Source organism: Dermochelys coriacea, chromosome 5, assembly GCF_009764565.3.
Source record: "Dermochelys coriacea isolate rDerCor1 chromosome 5, rDerCor1.pri.v4, whole genome shotgun sequence".
In the NCBI taxonomy this organism is placed as follows: domain Eukaryota; kingdom Metazoa; phylum Chordata; order Testudines; family Dermochelyidae; genus Dermochelys; species Dermochelys coriacea.
This window is the reverse complement of record NC_050072.1, coordinates 66,774,775-66,798,201: the sequence shown is the minus strand read 5'-3', so window position 1 is coordinate 66,798,201 and position 23,427 is coordinate 66,774,775. Positions and strand designations below refer to the sequence as shown.

The 23,427-nt window shown below is 40.0% G+C and overlaps 1 protein-coding gene across 2 annotated transcripts in view; it reads left to right on the top strand.

Annotated features, from left to right (window-relative positions):
* LOC119855859 overlaps nt 1-23,427 on the top strand; it is a 62,564-nt gene that overhangs the window by 1,638 nt on the left and 37,499 nt on the right. Inside the window, exons 2-6 of one of the 2 annotated variants that reach the window (XM_038402699.2) lie at nt 844-935; nt 2,078-4,651; nt 8,813-9,004; nt 18,863-19,030; nt 20,554-20,655. In XM_038402699.2, the coding sequence (XP_038258627.1) occupies nt 878-935; nt 2,078-4,651; nt 8,813-9,004; nt 18,863-19,030; nt 20,554-20,655 (3,094 nt within the window). In that variant the 5' untranslated portion in view covers nt 844-877. Of the gene's footprint in view, nt 1-639; nt 936-2,077; nt 4,652-8,812; nt 9,005-18,862; nt 19,031-20,553; nt 20,656-23,427 lie in introns of those variants that run through there. The other variant, XM_043514162.1, reaches the window with a different exon arrangement.

Below are 23,427 nucleotides of genomic sequence, written 5' to 3'. Positions count from 1 at the left end.
AACATATTCTAAAGGGTCATTCAAGGTAGAGTGGCCTATTAACACCTCTGTAGTCATAGGACAAAAAGAGGGGGTTAGGGGAGTTACAGATTGTTGTAATAAGCCATATATCCCAGTGTGTCTGTTCAGTTCTTGATTTTTTAGTGACTAGTAGAGCTCACAGGCTCGTCTTTTGAAAGCGTTGCGCAGTTTTTCTTTGAGGATGAGTACTAATAGGTCAGATATGGAATGATCACGTTGTGAAACATATTCACCCACAGGTGATTGGGTGTTTTTGACTTTTATCATTTTCCTGTGAGAGTCCAGAAGGGCTACAACTACACTACATAGGCACAAGGTGATGTAAGTTGTTCTCTTGTTCCCTTGCATGGACTACCCACATTGTGGGTAGCAGCCCTGGTGGGAGAGCAGCCTCCTTGGGGTTGCTACACCCACTCCGATACAAAAGGGCAAGGAGTGGATGGAGCTTTGGCTCAGGTCTCCCATCTCCACTGCACCCCCAGCACAAATGAGGAAGTAACCTGCACCAGGTATGATGCTGGTGAGAGTTATTTCTAACATACATCCTAAAGCAAGGGAGGAACCAGGTATTTGATTGTGACCTTGCCTCTGAAAAATCTCACTTGGCCCTATCTGCATCCTTAGCATCTAAATAGATTTGAAAATCTGGCGCTGATTGACCAAGTGAAACAACTAGATGCTCAAGCTCCTATTTCCAATTCAGAATTCCGATCAGTGGGCTTATGGACTCGGAAAGAGAAGCCAAGTTAGAGAAAAGAAAACAACCTTGCAGTTGAATAGGGAATAATTTTTATGATTCAATGGTTTTTTTTCCCCACCCAGGAGAGTAAAATCTGGATGTCCTCAGGTCTCAGAAATGAGCAGAAAGAGAAGAAAAAGCTGCAAGGGCAGAAAAAGCTCAGATCCCAGAGAATGTAAGTTCATGAAATGGTTAGTTTGAATGTATAGCACAATGTCTGGTCATTTTCCAGACATTTTCTAGAAATACTTGAGTTATAGTAACATAATTAAAGCAAGATTAAAGACAGATATCAGTGCATCTTAGTTCCCTAAAGTTATTTCCTGCTTGGGCTATTAGTTTTCTGCTTATGCCAAGGCATCCATATTAAATAAATATAAACAGAGGTGATTTCTTCCTGAGACTTGGTTTGTTGTTGAGTTGCTATCCTGTCTCTTTCTGGGCATGTGCAGGCAGAGGTAGTATTGTTTAAATGTCCCAAATTTATTTCAGACTTCTTGTGTGCAGAAATTATAGTACGGACAAAAATGAGAACAATATATTTCTGAAAATTAATAAAGTATAATAGCTGAACTAATCCTGGTTAAGTAGATGTTACTATAATCTATTGTCCTTGCTATTTAAAATCCATTCAAAAAGGTCTCAAACAAGACAGATTTTCATGTAATTTACAGAAGAAATCTTGCACAGAACAACTCCCATTGGGAAACAGTATTGTCTAATAGTTAGAACATTATAATGCCAGGGTACTTTGCTACTGACATGCTGTGTTACCTTGGCTACATTAATTAATCCCCTTGTTTGCTCATTTGTAAAAGGATTATAATAAGTACAAGTCCCAAGTAATGTACCCAAAATTGCAACCATGCAATAGGATATTGATTGTTCCACTGTGTGCTGAGGAGAGGAACAAATATCCCACGGGAGAGAGAGAGAGAAGTAGATCTTTCTAAATGAACACATTACAGCATAGTACATTTGTACTGTGTAAAATCTCGTGTGAGCATTTTAAAGACAAAATTGTATGGTTCTTACTAATTTCATATGAGTAGGCTGATTTTTAGTGTGAGAGACACTGTTTACTTGGCTTCATATTGTAAAACAAATAAATTACATTTAAATAAAAATGTGTAGTCGAGTGATACTAAAAAGAAGAAAAATAGGTCAGTTCTTATGGTATATACAGTATTTCTAAAGTATAGCTCCTCAGTGACATAAGCACTGAATATGAAAAACACTGTAAGGCCTTATAATACATTTCTAGATGCTGCTTACATAGACCACTGCAAAAACCTTTCTTCCTTTTTTCCAATTTAGATGAACATTTGCCAGCTGTTTGTAAATGCCAGCAAAATGTAAAAGGCCTTAAAAATAAAGCGGATGAGGACCCAGTGGAAGCTAATTTCCCTGAGCCAGTGGACATGGAGAGATCTGAAGAAAACAGGAAAGATCACTCTTGTACACCATTGACTGGGCAACAGAATAATTCAGGTGAATGTGAAGATAAAGAACAAGAAAATACAGATGACAGTGAAAAAGAAGGAGGGAAGGAAAAAGATTGCCCTCCACCATCATTCTCTCATAGTCAGGAAGAGGTCCTTGCAGTGGTAACCTTCGATGAATCAGAAGCCTTATCAACAGGAAAAATTACATTGAAGCACAACCCAAGCTCTGCAGAACCCTTTGATTTGGCTAGTGAAGTACTTACTGCAGAATTAAAATGTGGTGGTTTTAATATGAAAGTAGAAATTAAGAAGGGCTTGTTATTTGATTCTGGAACAAGCCTTGTAATTGAGAAAAAGAAATGTCCAAAGAACAGAAAGTGCTATCGTGACAAGCAATATCAGAAAAGCCACTATTCCAAGTGCCATAAGTGTCAGGATCCATCAACTGCCCATTCTATAGATGAAAATGAGAATTACAAGGCATCCTCTAAACACAAAATACAAATTACCAGCAACAAGAACACCTCACTGAAAGTGAGCATTGTAGGAAAGGAAATTAAAGTGAAATACAACAATAGAAAGCAGAATCCAATAATTCATATAGAACCAGGTGAACACACACAGACAAGTGGCAAAACTTGCAGCAGGAAATATGGAAACACTTATTCCAGTGATACAGAATATTCTGTAACAGAGGTATCTTGCAGCACTGATTATGAATCAGATTTTAGCCTTCATGAAAAGGAAGAGTCTTTTACAAACTATACATGTCCAGACTGGTATCTACTTCTTCCTCCACCTGAAGAGTTTGCTGACAGCAAAGAAATATGTTTAGATACCACTACAGAGGTTGCATCCTTACTCCCAATCAGTGATCAAAAAGAACCTGACACCTTACCTGCAGTCTTACCAGCTTGGGAGGAAGGAAATCATATCTGTAAACAAAAAGAACCTGGGACTGAAGATTTTGCCAGTGAAAAGGAAGATTTCTGTAAAGACAAGATATTTTTCTCAGAATTTAGTTATAATGGGGGTTGTCCTTTAGATACTAATGGTTCAAGTGAAAAAATCCTTGGTAAAGAACCTATTGATGAGGCCAATGAAGCAGGGCAAATAAGAAACAGTCTCATTGACATAAGGAACACTATATTAGCTTCACACCCGGAGCCAAAAGCAGTTAGAAGAAAATCTTTTCCAGATGTCACCATTGATGTATTGTCACCAGTTCACCACAGAAGGGATTCTGGCTTTTATTCATTGCCATCTTTATCCTTAAAAGTACTGCCCAAGCAGGCCAAAGCAGTAGATGTTTACAGCAAGAATACTCAGTCTCATAACAGCTGTACAGAACTTTGTAAGTGTTTCAGCTTCACATCAGTCAGCAGTCCGAGAGTGCTCAAATCTTATCAGTATGCCTTCACCTCCTACAATCATGACATGACCATTTACCATTCTGAGCTGGAAGGAAGTATAGATGATGCTTTCTTCTTCACTCACTATGAAGACTATATGGGGGACTGTAAAGAAATGGAAGCGACATTAGTGGAAACATCTTATTCCAACATCAATTCAAATGTAGAACGAAAACTGGAGCATAAATACTCAGAGCCTCTCCAGAATCTTGCTGTATGTGATGAACACATTGAGTTTACAGAAAGTGGTTTTGATGAGGAGACACTAGAAAGTGATCATCACTTTGATGTACAAGGCGATGTTGAAGTACGGAATAAAGCCCTGATATTTCAAGTCCCTTCCCTTTCCAGAAGCCCTTCAAATGGCCATGTTAGTGACAAAAGCATAGCTAATACAGTAGCCATAGACTGTGTCCAAAGCCAACATTCAGCATTACAACCAAGTAAGTGTGTTCATCCAGCTACCCCAGAGCCTGAGGTAACAATAAAGAAATGGAAAGGATCAGTGATGACTGTAAAAACTGGAGAGCAAGAACAAAGGCTCATCATTCAAGGCGACAATAAGGAGATAGCTGATTCCTTTGGCTCTGGGATAAAAAATGAGCCTAAGCTACCCCGCAGCATACGAGAAAAATCATTTATGTCCCTTTTATTGGATGCTGAGGAGTCAGATATAGATAATGAATTACAGAGCTTTTCTGAGGTCCAGGACACATCTAGGAATATTCCTGATGAAGCCAATTTCCATGATGATTCCACACATATTACTTCAGTGTCCAGCTCCTCAGTGCATCCTGAAGATAAGCAAGTTTGCACTGAGGGTACATTTACCAAAGAAACAAAAGAGAACCTTTGCAGTGAACAAGAGATAACAAGCCAAATATCTGATCATTTAAGAACAGTGCCTGTAGCATGTCAGATAGAGCAGCTAGTTAAATCCGGCTCTGAAGAAATTGAGAAAAAATGTGAGACAAAGGATTGTTGCCAGAACACATACACACCAATGTCACCAAGAAAGCAGATTAGTCAAAAAGGTAGGCATTCCAGAATTCTCTGCATGATTAATCCTTTTGCATATGCTGCACATTTGGGGAATGGCTTAGCCCTTTGTGCTTTGGCGACTTATAGCTTGGAAAAAACAGGTGAATTATTAATATACAAGGGTCATACTGTTTCCTAATCCCATTCTCTCATCTCTTTGGTGATATGTTTAGCTATTTGATTGTACTCTGCTCACCACTCCCTTCTGTGTAGAATCAGGTGGGCCAATAGTTTATTAACAAAAAAACACTTTAAAACAGCTTTGCTACACAGAGTTTGATATATTGTAACAAAGCACTACCAATGTGATCCTCCTAGTGAGTAAAGCAAATACCAGATCAGGATTAATACAGGTGTCATGAGACATGTTCTCAGAGCTCTGTACTATATTTAGAAACATATGTAAGTATGTTTAAGGATGCATGTGGTCTAGTGACCTCAGCAAAAGACTGAAAGCCAGGCACATCCTGGTTCTAATCTTGGCTGAGCCTTCAGCACATTAGATGACCTTAATCAAATCATTTGACTTTCCTTCTGCCTCTCTATACCTATCTGAGAAAATGGGGTACAGAGAAGTTTTTTTTTTAAATAAGATGCTGCATCAGTTCTGAAATTTCCTATTTATCTTCCTTTCTACCATCCAAACATCCCATAAGAATACCTGGGTAACAATTTAAAAAAATTGTATCATAGCAATGTAAAAGACTGAGTTATCTAGTCCTTAACAGTTTTAAGTTGTTACCAGCTATATATAGATCATCCTTTGGAAATTCAGCTGACTTTTTTTTTTGTTTAATTTTATAACTCCCAATGTAGTAACCATGATCGCTCCTTAATTCTTTCTTAAAATTTTTAGATATATAACTTTACACACTTAAATTGAGATTTTCAAAATGCTCAGCATTGGCCTAACTCTGCGCCTGTTGAAGTTGATGGTAAAACTCTCATTGATGTTAATGGGACCAGAGAAAGGCCAATGAGAGTTTTACCATTATCTTGAATGGGAGTGGAGTTAGGCCAGTGCAATGCACTGTTGAAAATAGTGCCCTATATAAAATTAATGTTCCAGTACAGACCAAAACAGGGGAGGGGGCCAAAGCGATGGTTGGGTGGGAAGGGTAAATCAGGGAGTTGATAGTAGTGAAGTATTATATGAGAAGAGGCAACTGACTGGATCCCTTAACCATTCATTTCCAGACATTATTAATGTTTAGGGAGGTATTTTTAAGGTTTAGATTTTTGTAAAGCAAGTGTAACGGGGGAAGGGGAGGGGGACTCCAGTGAAACATACATTCAACCACTATTTTTTTAACAAAGATTTTTGATAGTGAATTACACTTCATTTGTATTGTGTAAACATATCATGAGTATCATTTGCTATGGGGAAGAGTGCAGTTGCCCCTCCCTTGACTTTTCATAGGCTTATGTGTTCCAGTATGTCTTCCACCACCCTCCTACCCAGTCTCCCAACTTTGCAGGATACGATGTAATGTTCTATATACTGACACAATTTTGCCCTCCCTAGAATTTGTTTCAAATAATGCGCCAGAAACACATAGACAAGTTCGCTCTGGGCCACACATTCAGTCTTTAGAAGTCCTTTCCAATGGCCTGAAAAGCATGACCTTTTCTTTCTTTGAATCCAAAATAATTCTTAAGATCCTGATTCTACCACATACATTTGTGAGGAATGGTATCCATTGATTTTGCTGTTGAGTAAGATACTATATAGCGTAAATAAGGGTCACAGAATCATTTTAGGATATGGCAGCATCCTGCTCTGTCAGGCAACTGGTCAAGTGCAGCCATTTCATTGAACAGTCTGCAGATAGAGAGGCAGTGTGTGGCTTGCCATACCCAACAACAGAATTTACTTGAAAGGGACATATATAGCAGTTTCAATGGGGGGAGGGGGAAAGGAAGAAAAGAAAGAGGAGGAAAAAAAAAGTCCAGGCCAAATAAAATTCCAGTAATATGTTTCCTCTAGTTTTATTTACTTTTCCTGGTACCAGCAGGATTTTATTTATAGATCACCATTGAAACAAAGCAGCAGTTCCCATGTTTCCTGGCAAAACTTTGAATAAGTGAATTACTATATTCGTTCTTAAGCCCACGGTGGCCTTCCAAAGTTTAAAAAAAGAAAGGAAACAACCCACCACCACCTTAATCTAGTGGTGTTGTACTACCATGACATAGAAAAGATACCACCATCCAGTGTTGTAATAAGCACTAATGAAGAGTAGCGTGTGCAACAATGGCTAGTTACAACAGGGTCCGGTTATGGGGAAATATCCTTGTTTATGTTTGTTTAATATTAATATTTAATCATTCAGCATCCAATACTGTACATGAAAACCAAGGTGTATCAATTTTTATAACATAAATATTAAAGCTGCTTGTGAATTTACCATCAAAATTTTTTTTCAATGGAAATTATGGTTTTTGCAAAATCAAAATTTTCTGTAGGAAAATGACATTTTGTGCCTCTCGCCCTTCCCCTCCAAAAAAAAATTCTGTTGGAAAAATTGAAAGAGAATATTTAGTTTCCGATCAGATTGATTCAAATAGAAACATTTTGTTTTGTGAAACCATATCAACACATTTCATTTTGGGTGAATTCAACGTTAATCTTTGTCTGCCTGCCTCAATTGCCATGGTACCTCATGCCCCTATTCTGCTTCTGGGGTGGGATCTCTGGTTGGAGATCATATGATGCAATGTAGTCTTCCCTCTGACTGAGCTGCAACAATGCATCATGGGATATCAGTGATTTCAATTCATCATAGAACATATAGTCTGGCGAGGGAGACCAACCCATAGAAGAGAATGGGGACGTGAAGCACATGAAGTACAGCTGACATGACATACCATGATGGCTCAGGCAGATGTAGTTTAATATTGAACCGATCCGACACTAAACATTTTGATTTGGTTCAACAAACGAAATCAAACCAGTACAGTTCAGGAATGTCAAATCATCCCATTTCAATTTAAAATGTTGAAATGAAATGATAGCTCTAATAAATATATTGAGCGTCAGCGTTCCAGATAACATGTTATCTTTAAAGTATGCCACCCAGAAAAAAGCTTCCTTAATTTGAATATTGTTTTCAAAACATTATTGAAACTAAATTATCATTTTAAGGATATAAAGTATATGGGGGGGGAGGTTTTTTTTCAAACAGTAAATTATATCAAAAATATTCCCATCATTTGCCACCAAACAAGCTACCCTCGTAGGATTTAGTTTCCTGCCACTCAGCAGAAGAATGTCTGTCTGGAATAGAGGCACAGTGGCATAAACCTTGATCATCCAGGGATTGAGAACCATGTAAAGAGGCTGTTGGGACAATGGTGCTTGGAAGAGGCACTCATTCAGCTCATCCCAAATGGAGTTCCAGATAGATTAGGTCTCCCTAGTCCTACCCTCTCCTGGTAATCCTACCTGCCCTCTCTGCTCAGACATCTTTGTCCTTCCAGGTGTAAATAGATGCAGCTAGCACCCCTTGCACTTATGTAAATGAATTTACCCAGGGTCTTTATTTCTAGATTTGTTTTTAATGTCTGAAATAGCAATAAAGTAGTACTACTATATTTATAATTTGCTTAGAAATAAATTAATATGGAAGTATTCTACTTTGAGTTTTGTACTATCTTCTTAACTGCCTTTTCTCCTTGTTATATTTTTAAGGCCATATTTTTAAATAAGGACACCTGAAACTCATGCTTTACACATACACATAAATGCACAGATTCCTTTGCACATGCAATAAACATGCTTGTGTTTGCAAATTGAGGGATTATGCAGGCAGATGGCTATGTAGGTGCTTAACTAGCTATCTGCATGCACGATCTGCTTTATGTGTACAAGCAAGGCAATTACACATGCCCACATTTTTTCATATAAGCCTTCGATATCTTTTTTAAATGTGGCCCATGACTAGTTAAAATGCTATTTGCTATTTTGATTTTCTGTCCCTCATATATTTGCAGACAGACTATTGTTATACACATTATTTCATCATTTATAATGAGGAAAAGCTCAATTTTAAAAAGGTATAATTGACAGAACATTTTGTATAATTTGTATAACTGTAAAAGAACTGTTATATCTGACATATCTAGCTCTCAGATAAAATCTGATCTTAATTTAGATTTGAAGTCAGAAGTGAATAAGACCATAAAGCTACCCGGTGAACCAGTGTTAAAAGATACAAGAGCCAGTGATAGCTCCCAGGAAGAAGCCCTAGACCGATGGGCCAGGCAACGGAAGCAATTCAAAGACAGTAAAAAGTGCAGTTCAACTGGAGGGAGCTCCATAAACAGCACTATCACTGAGATATCAAGTGAGTACATAATGGTCTTGCAATTGTACCTCTTCTCTTATGTGACTGACAATGCCATCAGAACTATCAGCCAAGGAGATTTCATCTTCAGGTTGCACAGCCCATATATCCATATATATGAGAGATTCTATTGTTCACTGCTGAAGAATACACTGCTGAGTGTATTGACACTGTCCTCTAAACTGAATTTTTCATTCATTTTCGATGTCTATCTAGTCCTTAATTGGGTACACACTGTAAACCAGAAATAACTTCCTGATCCTGAGGCTTTTCTCCAGTTCTGTTTTCTCCAGGATTATGACTAAGGTTACAAACCTAAATCATATTCATAGATACAAGTATGCCTTCCCAAACTTCTTGTGATTATATCTGATTCAACTGAGCTATGTTTCCTTCTTCCCACTCATATGAGCTAGGCTCCTCTGTCATTCAGATTTTCCCACCCTTTCTCACATTAAGTTGAACTGTAAGTAGTCTTATTGAAAAGTCAGTGGAGCTTGTCAGGGAATAAGACACTACTCAGCAAGGGGCATGGTGGCAGAGTCCGGTCCTAAATGTATAATGTAGAATTCTTGCTGTCCGCTGTGTCCTCTTCCCATCACTATATTCCTTATATTCATTCATCAAGCCCTTTTTCCTAAAACTTGCTACCTGGATTGCCCTTCACTGTCCCTCTGCTATTGGAACAGCTATACCTGTAACTGGGGGGTGTACCAACCCTACACTGTTGTTCTGGTCACAGGAGACTCTGCCCACCCGTGCCTCCAGGGCATGCTTTCAGTGAAGGTGGAGCTTAAAAGGGCGCAGCACAGGGCAGTCAGTCCAAGGGAGCAGACCTGCATTGGTAGCTCCTGCAGAAATCCATTGGGAGACCCACACCTCCAGAAGCAGACTTCAACTCAGAACCACAAGCATGGCAAAAGAGACAGCAGAGTATCTGTTGATGAGTGGGGAAGGGAAGCTCCTGACCCCCTCCTCAGAGGACAAGTTGTGGGCTGTAACCCAGAGATAAGGCTGGGTGATACCCTGGTCCAGGTTGCACACCTGAACTGCGTGCCACAGGGCCCTGGGAAGGAACCTGAAGGAACAGGAAGGCCTGGGTTCTCCTACCACCAATCCGGGACTTGAACCCACAAAGTGGTATGACTAGCCAGTGCTCTGACCATTAGGAGACACGGTCTAGGAAGACAGTCTCCCATCACACTGTCTCATTAAGAAATCTGTCACCTTTTCACATGTTTGAGTATATCAAACTCACTGGCTCTTTGTCTCAGAATTTTCTTTGGGCAGAATTTTCAAGTTGAGCTGTTTAATGAATTTATGCTTCTTGCAGATGGATTCCCCAACTAGGAAACAACATATGTTGTACTTCTCACACAACACTGGCTTTGCCTCTGTTTGTTATATTAGCTAATTTAAACAAACTGTCTTAACAGGTAAATGAACTTTTTATCCTTTTAAATATCTGAAAATTGTATCCACATGCAGAACATACTGCTCCACTTCCAGCAAAAATACTTGTCATTGAGGTTGTTTTGGTTGCTTGCTTACTAAAATGAACTTACTGAAGATTGATAGCCCTTGGACTGATGTCTTCAGTTTATTCACAGAATGATTACAATTCACTCTGCCACTGCTTATGTTGTATCTAGAAATCCTGTACTGGAGGGATAATTGCTGGAGGTGAAAAGTCAATGAGACTTAGATATCTACTAAGAACTGGACTGAGGTGACTAACTCATTTTACATAGACCACTAAAAGCTGTTAGATAGTGTTAGGGGGCTTATTCCTTCACCCACTTACTTCCCTGGTCCTTCTCACATGAACAGAGAGCAACAATACCCAAAGTCCAAAAGTGCAAACAATTCAATGTTTATTGGGGTGAGCTTCCAGCAAGCATGATTCCAGTTTCCTTCCTTAGTGTCCCCCTTCCCAGCTCTGACACCACAGAGCCTTACACCTGTGTCCCTGTTCCCATTCCTGCCCTTAGCTAAACATGATTCCAATTTTCCCACCCCCATTCCCTGTTCCCATTTCCCCCCCCCACTTCCTGATTGACTGCAGACTATATAGTAAAACTTGAGTTCTGCTTAGCTATACCTTAACCAATCATTATACTGAAATTTAACTAACCAATCCTAACATATTGTAACATGATTATTTAACCAATTATATCCCTCCACCTTAATTAGTTTATACGCAGCAAAATTAATTATACAGCAGACAGAAACAATCCCAGAACCAGACAGAGATTATACAGACAAACAATAGGGAAATGGGGACTACAGTGATAGAACAAACACAGAAATGAGAATTACACATCCCAGTTATTGATAAGTGAGTTCTTGCTATCAAACTAAGTTTCCTTTTACATCTTTTAGGCACTTCCCTTTCTCTGGAGGCAATAGGCACTATCAGGACAGGATTGTGTTCCTAACAGCCCAATAGCCCTTATTTCAATGTGACTAGTTTGGAATGTGAGGAGGTGACCGGTCGCTTCCCAGCTTATGGCTGCCTCTGCTGCTTAGCCAAAGGCCTTAGCCTAAGCACAGGGCCTCAGACTGTCATGGTAAGAGAAGGACCTTACACAAGTAGACAGTGATTTTGATTCTTTCTTTTATACCTCTAGAACTAGCTAAGTGATAAGAATACACCTAAATTCTTAGAGTTATAAGCCTTTACAGACAGACCTGAATATCTATATCCTAACAGATAGTAGCAACTGCAAACTGTTACCAACCTAGGCTAGATCCAAACCAGCTTTGAAGACATGGAAAGCATCTATTACAAATCTCCTGAGTTAGAAGAACCACAACATTCTACAAGCAGACATAGCAGGACAAAATTTGCCTGCAGAACTTTGATTGATTTCAGTGGGAATTGATCATGTGTATACTGTAATGTTCCATTGATCAAATACACTCCAATTTCAACAGGAACAAAAATCCAAAAGTGCAACTTGCGGAGCTAGGGTATCAGGGGGCCTTGTACTTACTGATGCTTCCCTCCAGGCTAATGTTTTGCCATCAGGTGTCCTGAACCTGGTTCTCCCTGGCTGTTGCCTGTGGAATCCATGAGTGACTCTGACCTACTTAATTAAGAATTATAGTATTCCATATTTTAGACTGTCTGTTGTGGATTAGAGTCTATTAATCCCAAGGTCTACTTGGTTCAGGTGAGGGAAATGATTTGGTGATGGAAATGTGTCATTAAGCCATCATTGCACTTCACTGTATTCTTAGCCTATTCTCTGGTGTATGCACTCACTCAGAACAATTCTAACTTGTACTTGTCTGGGGTGTACCCCAGTGGCTGTTCCAGTAGTTAAGAGCCAAAGTGCAGCATGCTCTTGGATCAGCCTCCTCCTTCCTTAACCCAATCTTGATATGTCCCCTGTGCAAAGTGCTGTGGTGGAGAGGGGTGGAGAGCCATTTCTGCAGCTCTGCACCACTTGTGGAATTTCTTTGTGTATTCTCCCAGGGCTGGTCCCCTCAGCTATATAGCCCATTTACCATCATCAGGGTAATGTGAGGGGGGCAGGAATGGAACACAGAATATGGCCTTGTGTTTGGGAAGTTTCTAAAGCACTTTGAATGCTACTACCGTCTTAATAATGAAATATGAACTATTGCCAAAGATCATAACACTCAAAATATCCAGTCCAGCAGGTAGAGCAGTTGTTTAGTATGTGGCCTAAGTTATCCTTCATTTTTAGACTCAGGAAATGCTATCAACCTAATATGTGTTTTAAAATGACAACTTTACAGTGCAGAGTTTCATTTGGTGCTCTTCAAACTGCTAGTCTTACTCATCTCAAATTTTCTGCATAACAAGACAGTAGATGTGATGCTTTTACATCGGTAAACACAGTTAATCAATCTGTCAGAGCTAAAGAAAATGCTGAGTAACATACATCTGGTAAATAACTTGCTGAACGCAAACTGAGGAAGAAAAATCTAATTTTTTTATTTTCAATTCTGAAATGATAGGTGCACATGACTCTGCATCCAAATACATGCTAAACAAGGCAAAGCCTGCCCTTATCGCTTAAATCTGCCTTAAGCTATTTTCTGCTGGATGAGACTATTCCATAATAACATCTTTAAATATATGGCCCAACATTGTATACTGTTAGTTAGAATGTAAATAGTTTTGTGGCACTTTATCTTACTGAAGAAATATGAAACAATTCTCCATACAGAAGCATTGGATATTAGCATGTCAGTGATACTAGTGAAGATATGGGATATTGCCACTTGTTAAAAGGGTTCAGTGGACAAACTGCCTGGTATTTGAAAGAGTAAAGGTTGAGTGTTCTGCACATGACTCTCCTATGTGAAAACCTCCCAATGAAGTCCATAGAAAATTGAACATTTGGGGGATAGTCAGTTTGTACACCATTTCTACTATCTCATCTGATGGCTGAGTGGTTGTCTCTGAGATCTAAGTTAGTGATCTCATTACCTAGTAGATAGATGTCCACTTTACAAAAATCACTATCACAGTTTGCACTAATTGGAAACTTTTTGGCATGGTCAGTAAAGAAGCCAAAGATAGAATTAGCATGCAGATTATCCTTCCATCCTGTGGGGATACCCTCCAGGTCATAGCTAGCATTTTCACAGATGTATAGACTATAAGGCTAGAAGGGACCATTGGGATTATTTAGTCTAACCTCCTATATAACACAGGCCATCAGACTTTCCTGAATTAATGCCTGCTTCAAGTCCAATACTTGCGGTAAACTAGAGCATGGCTTTTAGAAAAACATCCAATATTGATTTTAAAATTTCCTGTGATGCATAATCCATCCCAATCCTTGATAAATTGTTCCAATGCTTAATCAACATCACTGTTAAAAATTGCACCTTATGTCTAGGGTTAATTTGTCTAGCCTCAACTTCCAGACATTGAAGAGTCCTCTATTATCAAATTTCTGATCCCCTTGTAGGTACTTCTAGGATTTGATCAAGTCACCCCTCAACCTTCTTTTTGTTGAACTAAACAGATTGAGCTTCTTATTTTCTTCATGATAAGATATGTTTTCAAATCCTTTAATCATTCTTGTGGCTCTTCTCTGAATCCTCTACAATTTTTCAACATCCTTCTTGAAGTGTGGACATAAGTACTGGACATAGTATTCTCAAGCCAGATGCACAGGTAATATAACTTCAACACTCAAGATTCCTCCATTTTGATGTAGCAGTTTGTAAAGATTGCTCTCTGCTGCCCACAGTCTCCCTGTTTTGTGGAAAATTACAGGACAAAAACTACAGTTTTCAGAGCTGTCCCCTTCTGGCATCTTTCACAAGTACTGAATTCATTTTTGAATCCAGACCCCTAACACACAATACTCAAATCTATTCTGTAAAGCAGAGAGGCACAACTCACCCCACCTTGCTCTAGGCTGGCTCTTTACAGACTGACTGCTGAAGCCCTGGCTCATACACTTCCCTACAGAGTCCCCTAGCATGCAATCAGGACAAGGAAACCCCCTGAGAATTTAAAGGGATAGTTTATTATTTTAACATTGTTTTCAATACACCACAATCAATGGTTCAAATTCTACTGCGTTGAAGAAGTTAAGCACAGTCCTGTTTATGCAGCTATGCCATGTATATAAATAATGTCTTGCTGGTTCATAAGACTTCAACACAGATTTTATGCTGCAGCTTATGTAACAATATGCTGATTAGTGCTGTCTTTGTAACTGAATGAACAGTGAATCACTCATCCATATAATCAGATCTGTTCCTAAGAAACTCCCTATTTTAACACATTATCCAATGGAACATAAACAATTATCACTATGCTTTAAAGGCTCAGAATCTCAGGATTTTCACAGAAATAATGTACTGATTACACATGGGCAATCAGTGGTCAAGAAGAGAACACAAAGGTAAATTGGTGTGTGCTTGTGAATCAATGTGTATTGTTACTTTTGGCATTTCACAATGCATCCGATGAAGTGAGCTGTAGCTCACGAAAGCTTATGCTCTAATAAATTTGTTAGTCTCTAAGGTGCCACAAGTACTCCTTTTCTTTTTGCGAATACAGACTAACACGGCTGCTACTCTGAAAAGTAATGTTATGTATTACTTAGAGAGGGCAACAAAAATCTGACACAAGAAGATAGTCACATAATAGTCTGCATACTCTAATAGATCACTTACAATATGTATTTATAAATCTGTTTTTAATAAAGAAAGATTAGCAGAAGTCATCATAGAAATGTATTGATTTGGAGTGGGATATATCATGTGTGTGAGTCATTAATTATACTTTTATGAAACCTGCATGAGTACAAATGTAACAGAGTCCAATTCAAAACTTATTCAAATTTGGACTTAAGTGCAACAGTCAGTAAATGTGCAGATTATAAACCTATATGTTTCAGAGTAGCAGCCGTGTTAGTCTGTATTCGCAAAAAGAAAAGGAGTACTTGTGGCACCTTAGAGACTAACAAATTTATTAGAGCATAAGCTTTCGTGAGCTACAGCTCACTTCATGCAATGCATCCGATGAAGTGAGCTGTAGCTCACGAAAGCTTATGCTCTAATAAATTTGTTAGTCTCTAAGGTGCCACAAGTACTCCTTTTCTTTTTGCGAAACCTATATGTGTGGGACTTTTCAAGTAAATATAATTTATCTGGGTAAAAGAGCCAAATTATAATAGCGAGATAAGGTGGGTGATATCTTTTTAAAATATCTTTTTCTGGTCCAGCTTCTGATGGTGAAAGAGACAAGCTTTTGCCTTACACAAACCTCTTCTTCAGGTCTGGAAAATGATTGCACCCTGAGTACATTTCCCATTTCTCTTGTTCAGGTCTGGGAAATGTACGCAGGGGGTACTCATTTTCCAGACCTGAAGAAGAGGTTTGTGTAAGGGAAAAAGCTTGTCTCTCTCACCATCAGAAGTTGGTTCAATAAAATATATTACATCACCCACCTTGTTTCTCTAATATTCTGGGACCAACATGGCTACAACAACAATAAAAATATAACAGGCAGTCAAACCTTTCAATCAATGTTTGAGTGATGACACTTATTTTAGCTCCTGATTTTTCCTTCCCACACACTCCTGCTGTTTTTCAGTTTCTACAGTATGGCAGATTCCAAGCACCTCCAGTACTTGAATCATAACTCCAAATTTCCGTAAACTGTACTCAGTTTGCTAACTAATAAGACTGCAGAGAAAGATGTGCACTTAATAGGCCAAATTCAGACCTGTTCCTTAAACCAACACAATTGCAATGAATCATAGAACTGGAAGGGACGAAAGAGATCATCTAGTCCTGTCCCCTGCACTCATGGCAGGACTAAGTATAATATAGACCATCCCTGACAGGTGTTTGTCTAACCTAGTCTGAAAAATCTCCAATGATGGAGATTCTACATCCTCCCTAGGCAATTTATTCCAGTGCTTAACCACCCTGACAGGAAGTTTTTCCTAATCTCCAACCTAAACCTGGCTTGCTGCAATTTAAGCTACTGCTTCTTGTCCTATCCTCAGAAGTTAAGAAGAACAATTTTTCCCCTCCTCCTTGTAACAACCTTTTATGTACTTTGAAAACTGTTATCATGTCCCCTCTCAATCTTCTCTTTTCCAGACTAAACAAACCCAATTTTTTCAATCTTCTCTCACAGGTCATGTTCTCTAGACCTTTAATCATTTTTGTTGCTCTTCTCTGGACTTTCTCCAATTTGTCCACAACTTTCCTGAAATGTGGCGCCCAGAACTGGACACAATACTTCAGTTGAGGCCTAATCAGCGTGGAGTAGAAAGGAAGAATTATTCCTCATGTCTTTCTTTCAACACCCCTGCTAATACATCCCAGAATGATGTTCACTTCTTTTTGCAACAGTGTTACACTGTTGACTCGTATTTAGCTTGTAGTCCACTATGACCCCCAGATCTCTTTCCACAGTACTCCTTCCTAGGCAGTCATTTCCTATTTTGTATGTATGCAACTGATCGTTCCTTCCTAAGTGGAGTACTTTGCATTTATCCTTATTGAATTTCATCCTATTTACTTCAGTTTCAGACCATTTCTTCAGTTTGTCCAGATCATTTTGAATTATAAGCCTATCTTCCAAAGTACTTGCAACCCCTCCGAGCTTGGTATCATCCTCAAACTTTATAAGTGTACTCTCTATGCTGTCATCTATATCATTGATGAAGATATTGAACAGAACAAGACAAAGAACGGATCCCTGCAGGACCCCACTCATTATGCCCTTCCAGCATGACTGTGAATCACTGATAACTACCCTCTGGGAACGGTTTTCCAACCAGTTATGCACCCACCTTATAGTAGCTCCATCTAGGTTGCATTTCCCTAGTTTGTTTATGAGAAGGTCATGCAAGACAGTATCAAAAAATTTACTAAAGTCAAGTTATACCACGTCTACTGCTTCCCCCCCATCCACAAGGCCTGTTACCCTGTCGAAGAAAGATATCAGGTTGTCTTGACAAGATTTGTTTTGACAAATCCATGCTGACTGTTATTTATAACCTTACTATCTTCTAGATGTTTGCAAATTGATTGCTTAATTATTTGCTCCATTATCTTTCCGGGTACAGAAGTTAAGCTGACTGATCTGTAATTCCCTAGGTTGTCCTTATTTTCCTTTTTATAGATTTGCACTATATTTGCCCTTTTCCAGTCTTCTGGAATCTCTCCTGTTTTCCATGACTTTTCAAAGATAATCGCTAATGGCTCAGATATCTCCTCAGTCATCTCCTTGGTATTCTAGGATGCATTTCATCAGGCCCTGGTGACTCCAATCATCTAACTTGTCTAAGCAATTTTTATTTGTTCTTTCCCTATTTTAGCCTCTGATCCTATCTCATTTTCACTGGCATTCACTATGTTAGACATCCAATCACTGCCAACCTTTTGGTGAAAACCGAAACAAGCCAATAGAATTTACACCAGACTGAACTTGGCCAAGAATGGGGAGGAAAGACATGTTCACATTTAAGAAATATTTCCACTTTTAGAAGAAGAGTTAGACTGCATTACACCTTTGCATTCAGGTAGTGTTATCTTTTATCTTTTGGCTTTGAGAGCATGCATTTTGAGCAGCACCAAAGTTACAGAACTATTTAAAGAGGTTATGAATATTTTATTAGGAACTATATGGAATACTGTAGTATAAGGCTCAGCAACCTTCGGCACGCGGCCCATCAGGGTACCGCTGACGGGCTGTGAGACATTTTGTTTAAATTGATCATCTGCAGGCGCAGCCCCCTCGCAGCTCCCAGAGGCAGTGGTTCACCGTTCTCGGCCAATGGGAGTTGCGGGAAGCAGCAGGCCGCAGAGATGTGCTGCCTTCTGCTTCCCGCAGCTCCCATTGGCTGGGATCGGCAAACCGCAGCCACTGGGAGCTGTGGGGGGCTGTGCCTACAGACAATCAACATAAACAAAATGTCTTGCTGCCCGCCAGCAGATTACCCTGATGGGCCACATGCCGACCCCTGCTATAGTACATTTGGACATTTTCTCCTTTGCTGTCCTCTCCCCCACCCTTCCACTCCTAGTCAGCTTCACCCTCTTTCTCACATATTCTCCCCCCCACCTCAATATCCCCTGTCCCTTACTTTCTTTTCTATGAACTAATCCCATCCTGCCTGACGCAAGAAAAATTTAAACCCTTTCAGATTCTTTATACATAAACAAAGAATCAAAAAAGAACACAACCTTATTTTTTAAAATTTTTCCCTTTTCCAGCCTCATTCTCTCATAATAAAGTGTGTCGATTATTCTCCATCCTTTGCTGTCACTCCTTTTACACATATTGCATTTTTTTATTTTGGCAGTGAAACTAAATTATTCTCATTTGTATCTTCCTAGTAAACTCAGAGGAAGCCCGTTCAGTGGATCTGAGTCTCCGTAGTGAAAATGAGGAGAGAGGTTTCTACACAGAGAACTTTCATTCAGCTTCGTGGGTTTTCAGAGGTGATGATATCAGTCCAGATAATAGTCCTAGATGTCTCAGCAAAAGGCCTAGGCCAGTAGCAGGTAAGCATTCTAACCTTACAAGTACAAAGTGTCCTCACAGTGTCTCTAGGTATTCTGTGGAGGTATGGTCATGCTGAGAGAACTCTAGCTATGGGCAGGGCCCCAAACACTGATGCTGAGGGCAGGAAGTGGAGGAATCCAATAAGTTCAAAAAGGCATAAACGTTTAGAAAGTAGTTCTTTATTTAATTAACTTCTGATAGAATGTTCTAATTTCTTGACAAAATTCTTATTTGTAAGAGGTTAGAACTAAAATCCAGTCATTTGCTGAACAGTGGGAATACTGGCATGGGCAAAGTCTATAAGTTGAGTTGCAAGGTTAATTTCAAAACATTTGCAGGTATGGCAACCTCAGGAGGGACTATTCACAATCAGAAAAAGGCACATAACAGCCACAGTATCTGCTTTCCACTGCAGCCAAGTGATGTGAACACTGTCTCACTCAAGTAGAATGAATGGGAAAAGTGCCAGTTTGCTGGGAGCATGAAAATGTTCTCATTGCTCCGTTTTCAATGTGTAACCCCAGTCATGCAAACATAATATCAAGAACCCATTTTTTCAGTGTTAAATTTCTTGAAACAACTAAGAAGGTGCAATACCTTTGTAGCTTTCCAGGAGTTGGTCCCATGTTGGAGCTCATAGATTATTCCCAAGATTGTAGCAAATGAAATGTGCTCTATAAATCTCGAGTTCTGTAAAAATCTCTCTTAAAATGTATCAGGAGCATGTTGTGCATTTTGATTGCCTTTTCTCCCAAAGGAATTTCTCCCAAAGCACACTACTTAAAATATTTATTTCAGTGTCTACCCTCTTTTAGACACACAGAGAGTCAATTTGCCTGAATGTAACCTTTGAAGCATTTTCTGCCTTCCAAATGTTACACAATTTGGAGACAACACAGCTATGATAAATAATTTAATATGGGTTCCCATTAAACAAATACCTGGTGAAGGAATCAAACTGCTAAAAGCTGAAGTTCTGAGGAGTGCATTCTAGCATATTTTTAACTCGCTCATCAGTATAACATTTCCTAATGAATCAGACCTTCTGAGGAGTGTAAGTTCCACTTAACTCTATCCCTTTTCAATTACTATTGGGGAGACAGGTTTGGATTTGAATAGAAGCTTAGACCCTGATCTCGCATTGAGGCTGATTCCTGTATCAATGCTGAATTCCACTGACTTTAAAGACAGTCCATATGGGCTTAAGGATCTGTGCAGGCAGCTCCCAACGTAGGATCAAGGTCTTGGAGAGGCTGGGGGTTATGGAAGAGAAGGGATGAAAAAAGATAGCCATGAAGAGGAAGAAGGGACACATCTCCAGAAGATAAATAGGTTTTCAGCATGAAAAAAGAACGACAGCCCTAGGAAGAGATGGAGTTATACTTGTTCAAGAATTCAGCCCATATTTTGCAGACACAACTTAGATGGCAAGCTCTAAAAGTGTGTGTCTATTTGTTCAACTGAGTTTGATTTGCAAAGATAAAGGGAGTCTTTGAGGTCAATCCTTTTCCTTACTTTACAGTTCGTGAACGAACAGTGAGGATCACAAAAGGAACTGGTGATTACCCCTGGGGATTCCGAATCCAGTTCTCAAAGCCCATTCTTGTGACTGAAGTGGATACTAGTAAGTGGTGCCTGTACAGGTTAATTTCTATTATGAAAATATACCAAAGTGACTTACATAGTACTCAATAAAACAAGCTAACAATATCCCTGAATTGATTGTGGCAAACTATCTAAGGGATCTAGTCAGCTGGGAGCTCAACAAGTCTCATTTGTTAGTCTCTAAGGTGCCACAAGTCCTCTTTTTCTTTTTGCGGATACAGACTAACCCAGCTGCTACCCTGAAACCACAGATGCTATCACACTCCTTACTAGGAAGGAATTTTTCCCCTTCAGAAGTGGCCACTTAAAACCTGTTTCTGCTGTATATAGCTGCCTGAATCAACCCTCTTCCCAAAGATGGGGTCTGAAACTCTGCTAGTCTGACTGCCATAAATGGCAACTAAGCCCTTGGGAATGACATAGAAGATGCACTGATCATAATAAGAACATTCCCCCCAACTTACAGCATGGGACAGATTTTCCCCAATTGCCTTCCATTCAGGCAAGAATCCCAAAGAGGAGATGCATAAAAAAACAAGTCAAGGAATGGTGATGGCTAGTCTCAAAGGCCTAACGGGAGAGGAGAAAAAATTCCTTTAATTGTGCAAGTCTTGCACACTGTGCTCACAGCACAAACATCAGCTTGGTAGTGGGTAGCTCCTTACTCCAAAAGAATGTAGGAGTTCTTCCAACCACCAGAAGAGGCTCCTTATTCCCACATGCAACAGCAGAAACTCAGCGGGAAAAAGAGAGACTATCCAGTATCTGTTCCTGCTCTTCACACATGCAGGTAGAGCCACTCAATGAATGTTATTCTGGTCCTGGGTATATTACCATCCCCTGTTTGTGTGGCTCCAGTAGCATGGAGGAAGACTACGGGCTTGGCTATGCTTGCAAGTTAGAGTGCATTAAATCAGCCAAGGCACCCTAACTCCTGAGGTGTCCACACGGGCAAGGCACTTAGAGCACCTGGACTCCGTGGCTGGAGTGCCCCGGGTAATCCACCTCCATGGGAAGCATAACGCTTGCTGCTCCCTGGCAGAAAGGCTGGGGTGTCAGTGTGAATGACGTGTTGTATTACTGCGCTGTGACTGGCCTCTGGAAATGTCCCATAATCCCTTGAAGTCAAGTGGCCACTCTCATCATTGTTTTGAACTCGGGTCCAGGCATGTAGATATCCCCTTTCAAAGCTCTGTTTCTGACAGCTGGCATGCTTATCTGCTCCGGGACACAAAGCAAACCATTGCTGTGGAATGCTCCTGCTGCAGAGGCAGCTTTGTGTGTGAGAGAGAGAGAGAGAGGCGGGGGGTGGGAGCTGATATCAGGGTTTCCCCCTGCTGCTCTCTGAACTTACAAGACAGCATGCTGACACACTCTCTGTGCCCCAAAACACACTGTCTCTCCCCTCCCGGTCACACTCCACAGCCCCCATATGAAAAGCATGCTGCAGCCACTTGCTGCACGCTGCAGCCACTTGCACACTGGGATAGCTACCACAATGCACTGCTTTCTGTGGTGTTGCAAGAGCTGCTAATGGGGCCACGCCACTGTGCTTGCAGCTGACAGTGTGAACACATGGCAGCGCTTTCCCTGCTGCTGTCTCCGAGGGCTGGTTTAATTCCCAGAGCTCTATATCTGCAAGTGTAGCCATAGCCTACGTCTACACTAGAAACTTCAAAGCAGTGCCATGGGAGCGCTCTTGCGGCAGCGCTTTGATGTGTGAGTGTGGTCACGTGCGAGGGCTAGGAGAGAGCTCTCCCAGCGCTCCTGGTAATCCACCTCCATGAGGGGAATAGCTCTACTCCCAGCACTTGGAGCCTGTCCACACTAGCGCTTGAAAGCGCTCAGACTTGCTGCGCTCGGGGGGTGATTTTTCACACTCCTGAGCCAGCAAGTTAGAGCACTGTAACATGTAAGTATAGACAAGCCCTAACCAAGAACAACTGTGCTATTCAAAGCTGTGCAGCAGGGCTTTTTTCCTGGCCTTATGTACCAAAATGTCTTGTCTCCTGAATATGATGGCCCAGCATGCAGCCAGTTTATATGAGCTTTAAATTTTGAACCTGAGAGGTTGCAAATCTGTCAACCGTGCAGAACCCTTAAAAAGTAAATTTCAGGTCAATCTGTGTAGCGCTATCAAACAGTATCATACTAAAACTGCACTGGAGAAAAAATCAGGATTGATAGAAAGAAATGGAGTATAGAGAAGCTGATGCACAGAAACATAGCAGAAAAGGTCAAAAATCTTACCAGCTTTAAGACTTCAATCAGAAACCCAGAGAAAGCCTTAAGGTCTGAACATGGTTAGATTTGTATATCAGTCATGCTTTGTGCATGAAGTATCTGCTCAGTTCTAAAAGTCATTCTAACCTGTTGCCTCAGAGCAAATGTTCTGCTTATTAAATGTTAAAAATAAAACCTTCAGAGTAGAAGAGCTTCCCATGCAAAGGACAGGCTTATCCAGTGGAAAAAAAAGTAATACGTTAGAAATGGATAATTTATATTACATTTCCTTCGCTATATTGTCTAGGATTTATCCCATGATCGCCTAACATGTAGTATGCAAGTAAATAAGCATGACTTTTTTGGTACACCTCCTAGAAAATTATAGCTTTGTTTATCTATATGTTATGTGTACCATTAATATGTCCTGTAAGAGATCAAATGCTAGACAACATTGCAAGCCTAGGAAAACTTGACTTTTGAATCACATACACACAGGACCCCAGCTATAATATGATTATGCAGTGGTTCAAATGGCCCCGTAATTGCCCTGTTTCCAGAAATTGCC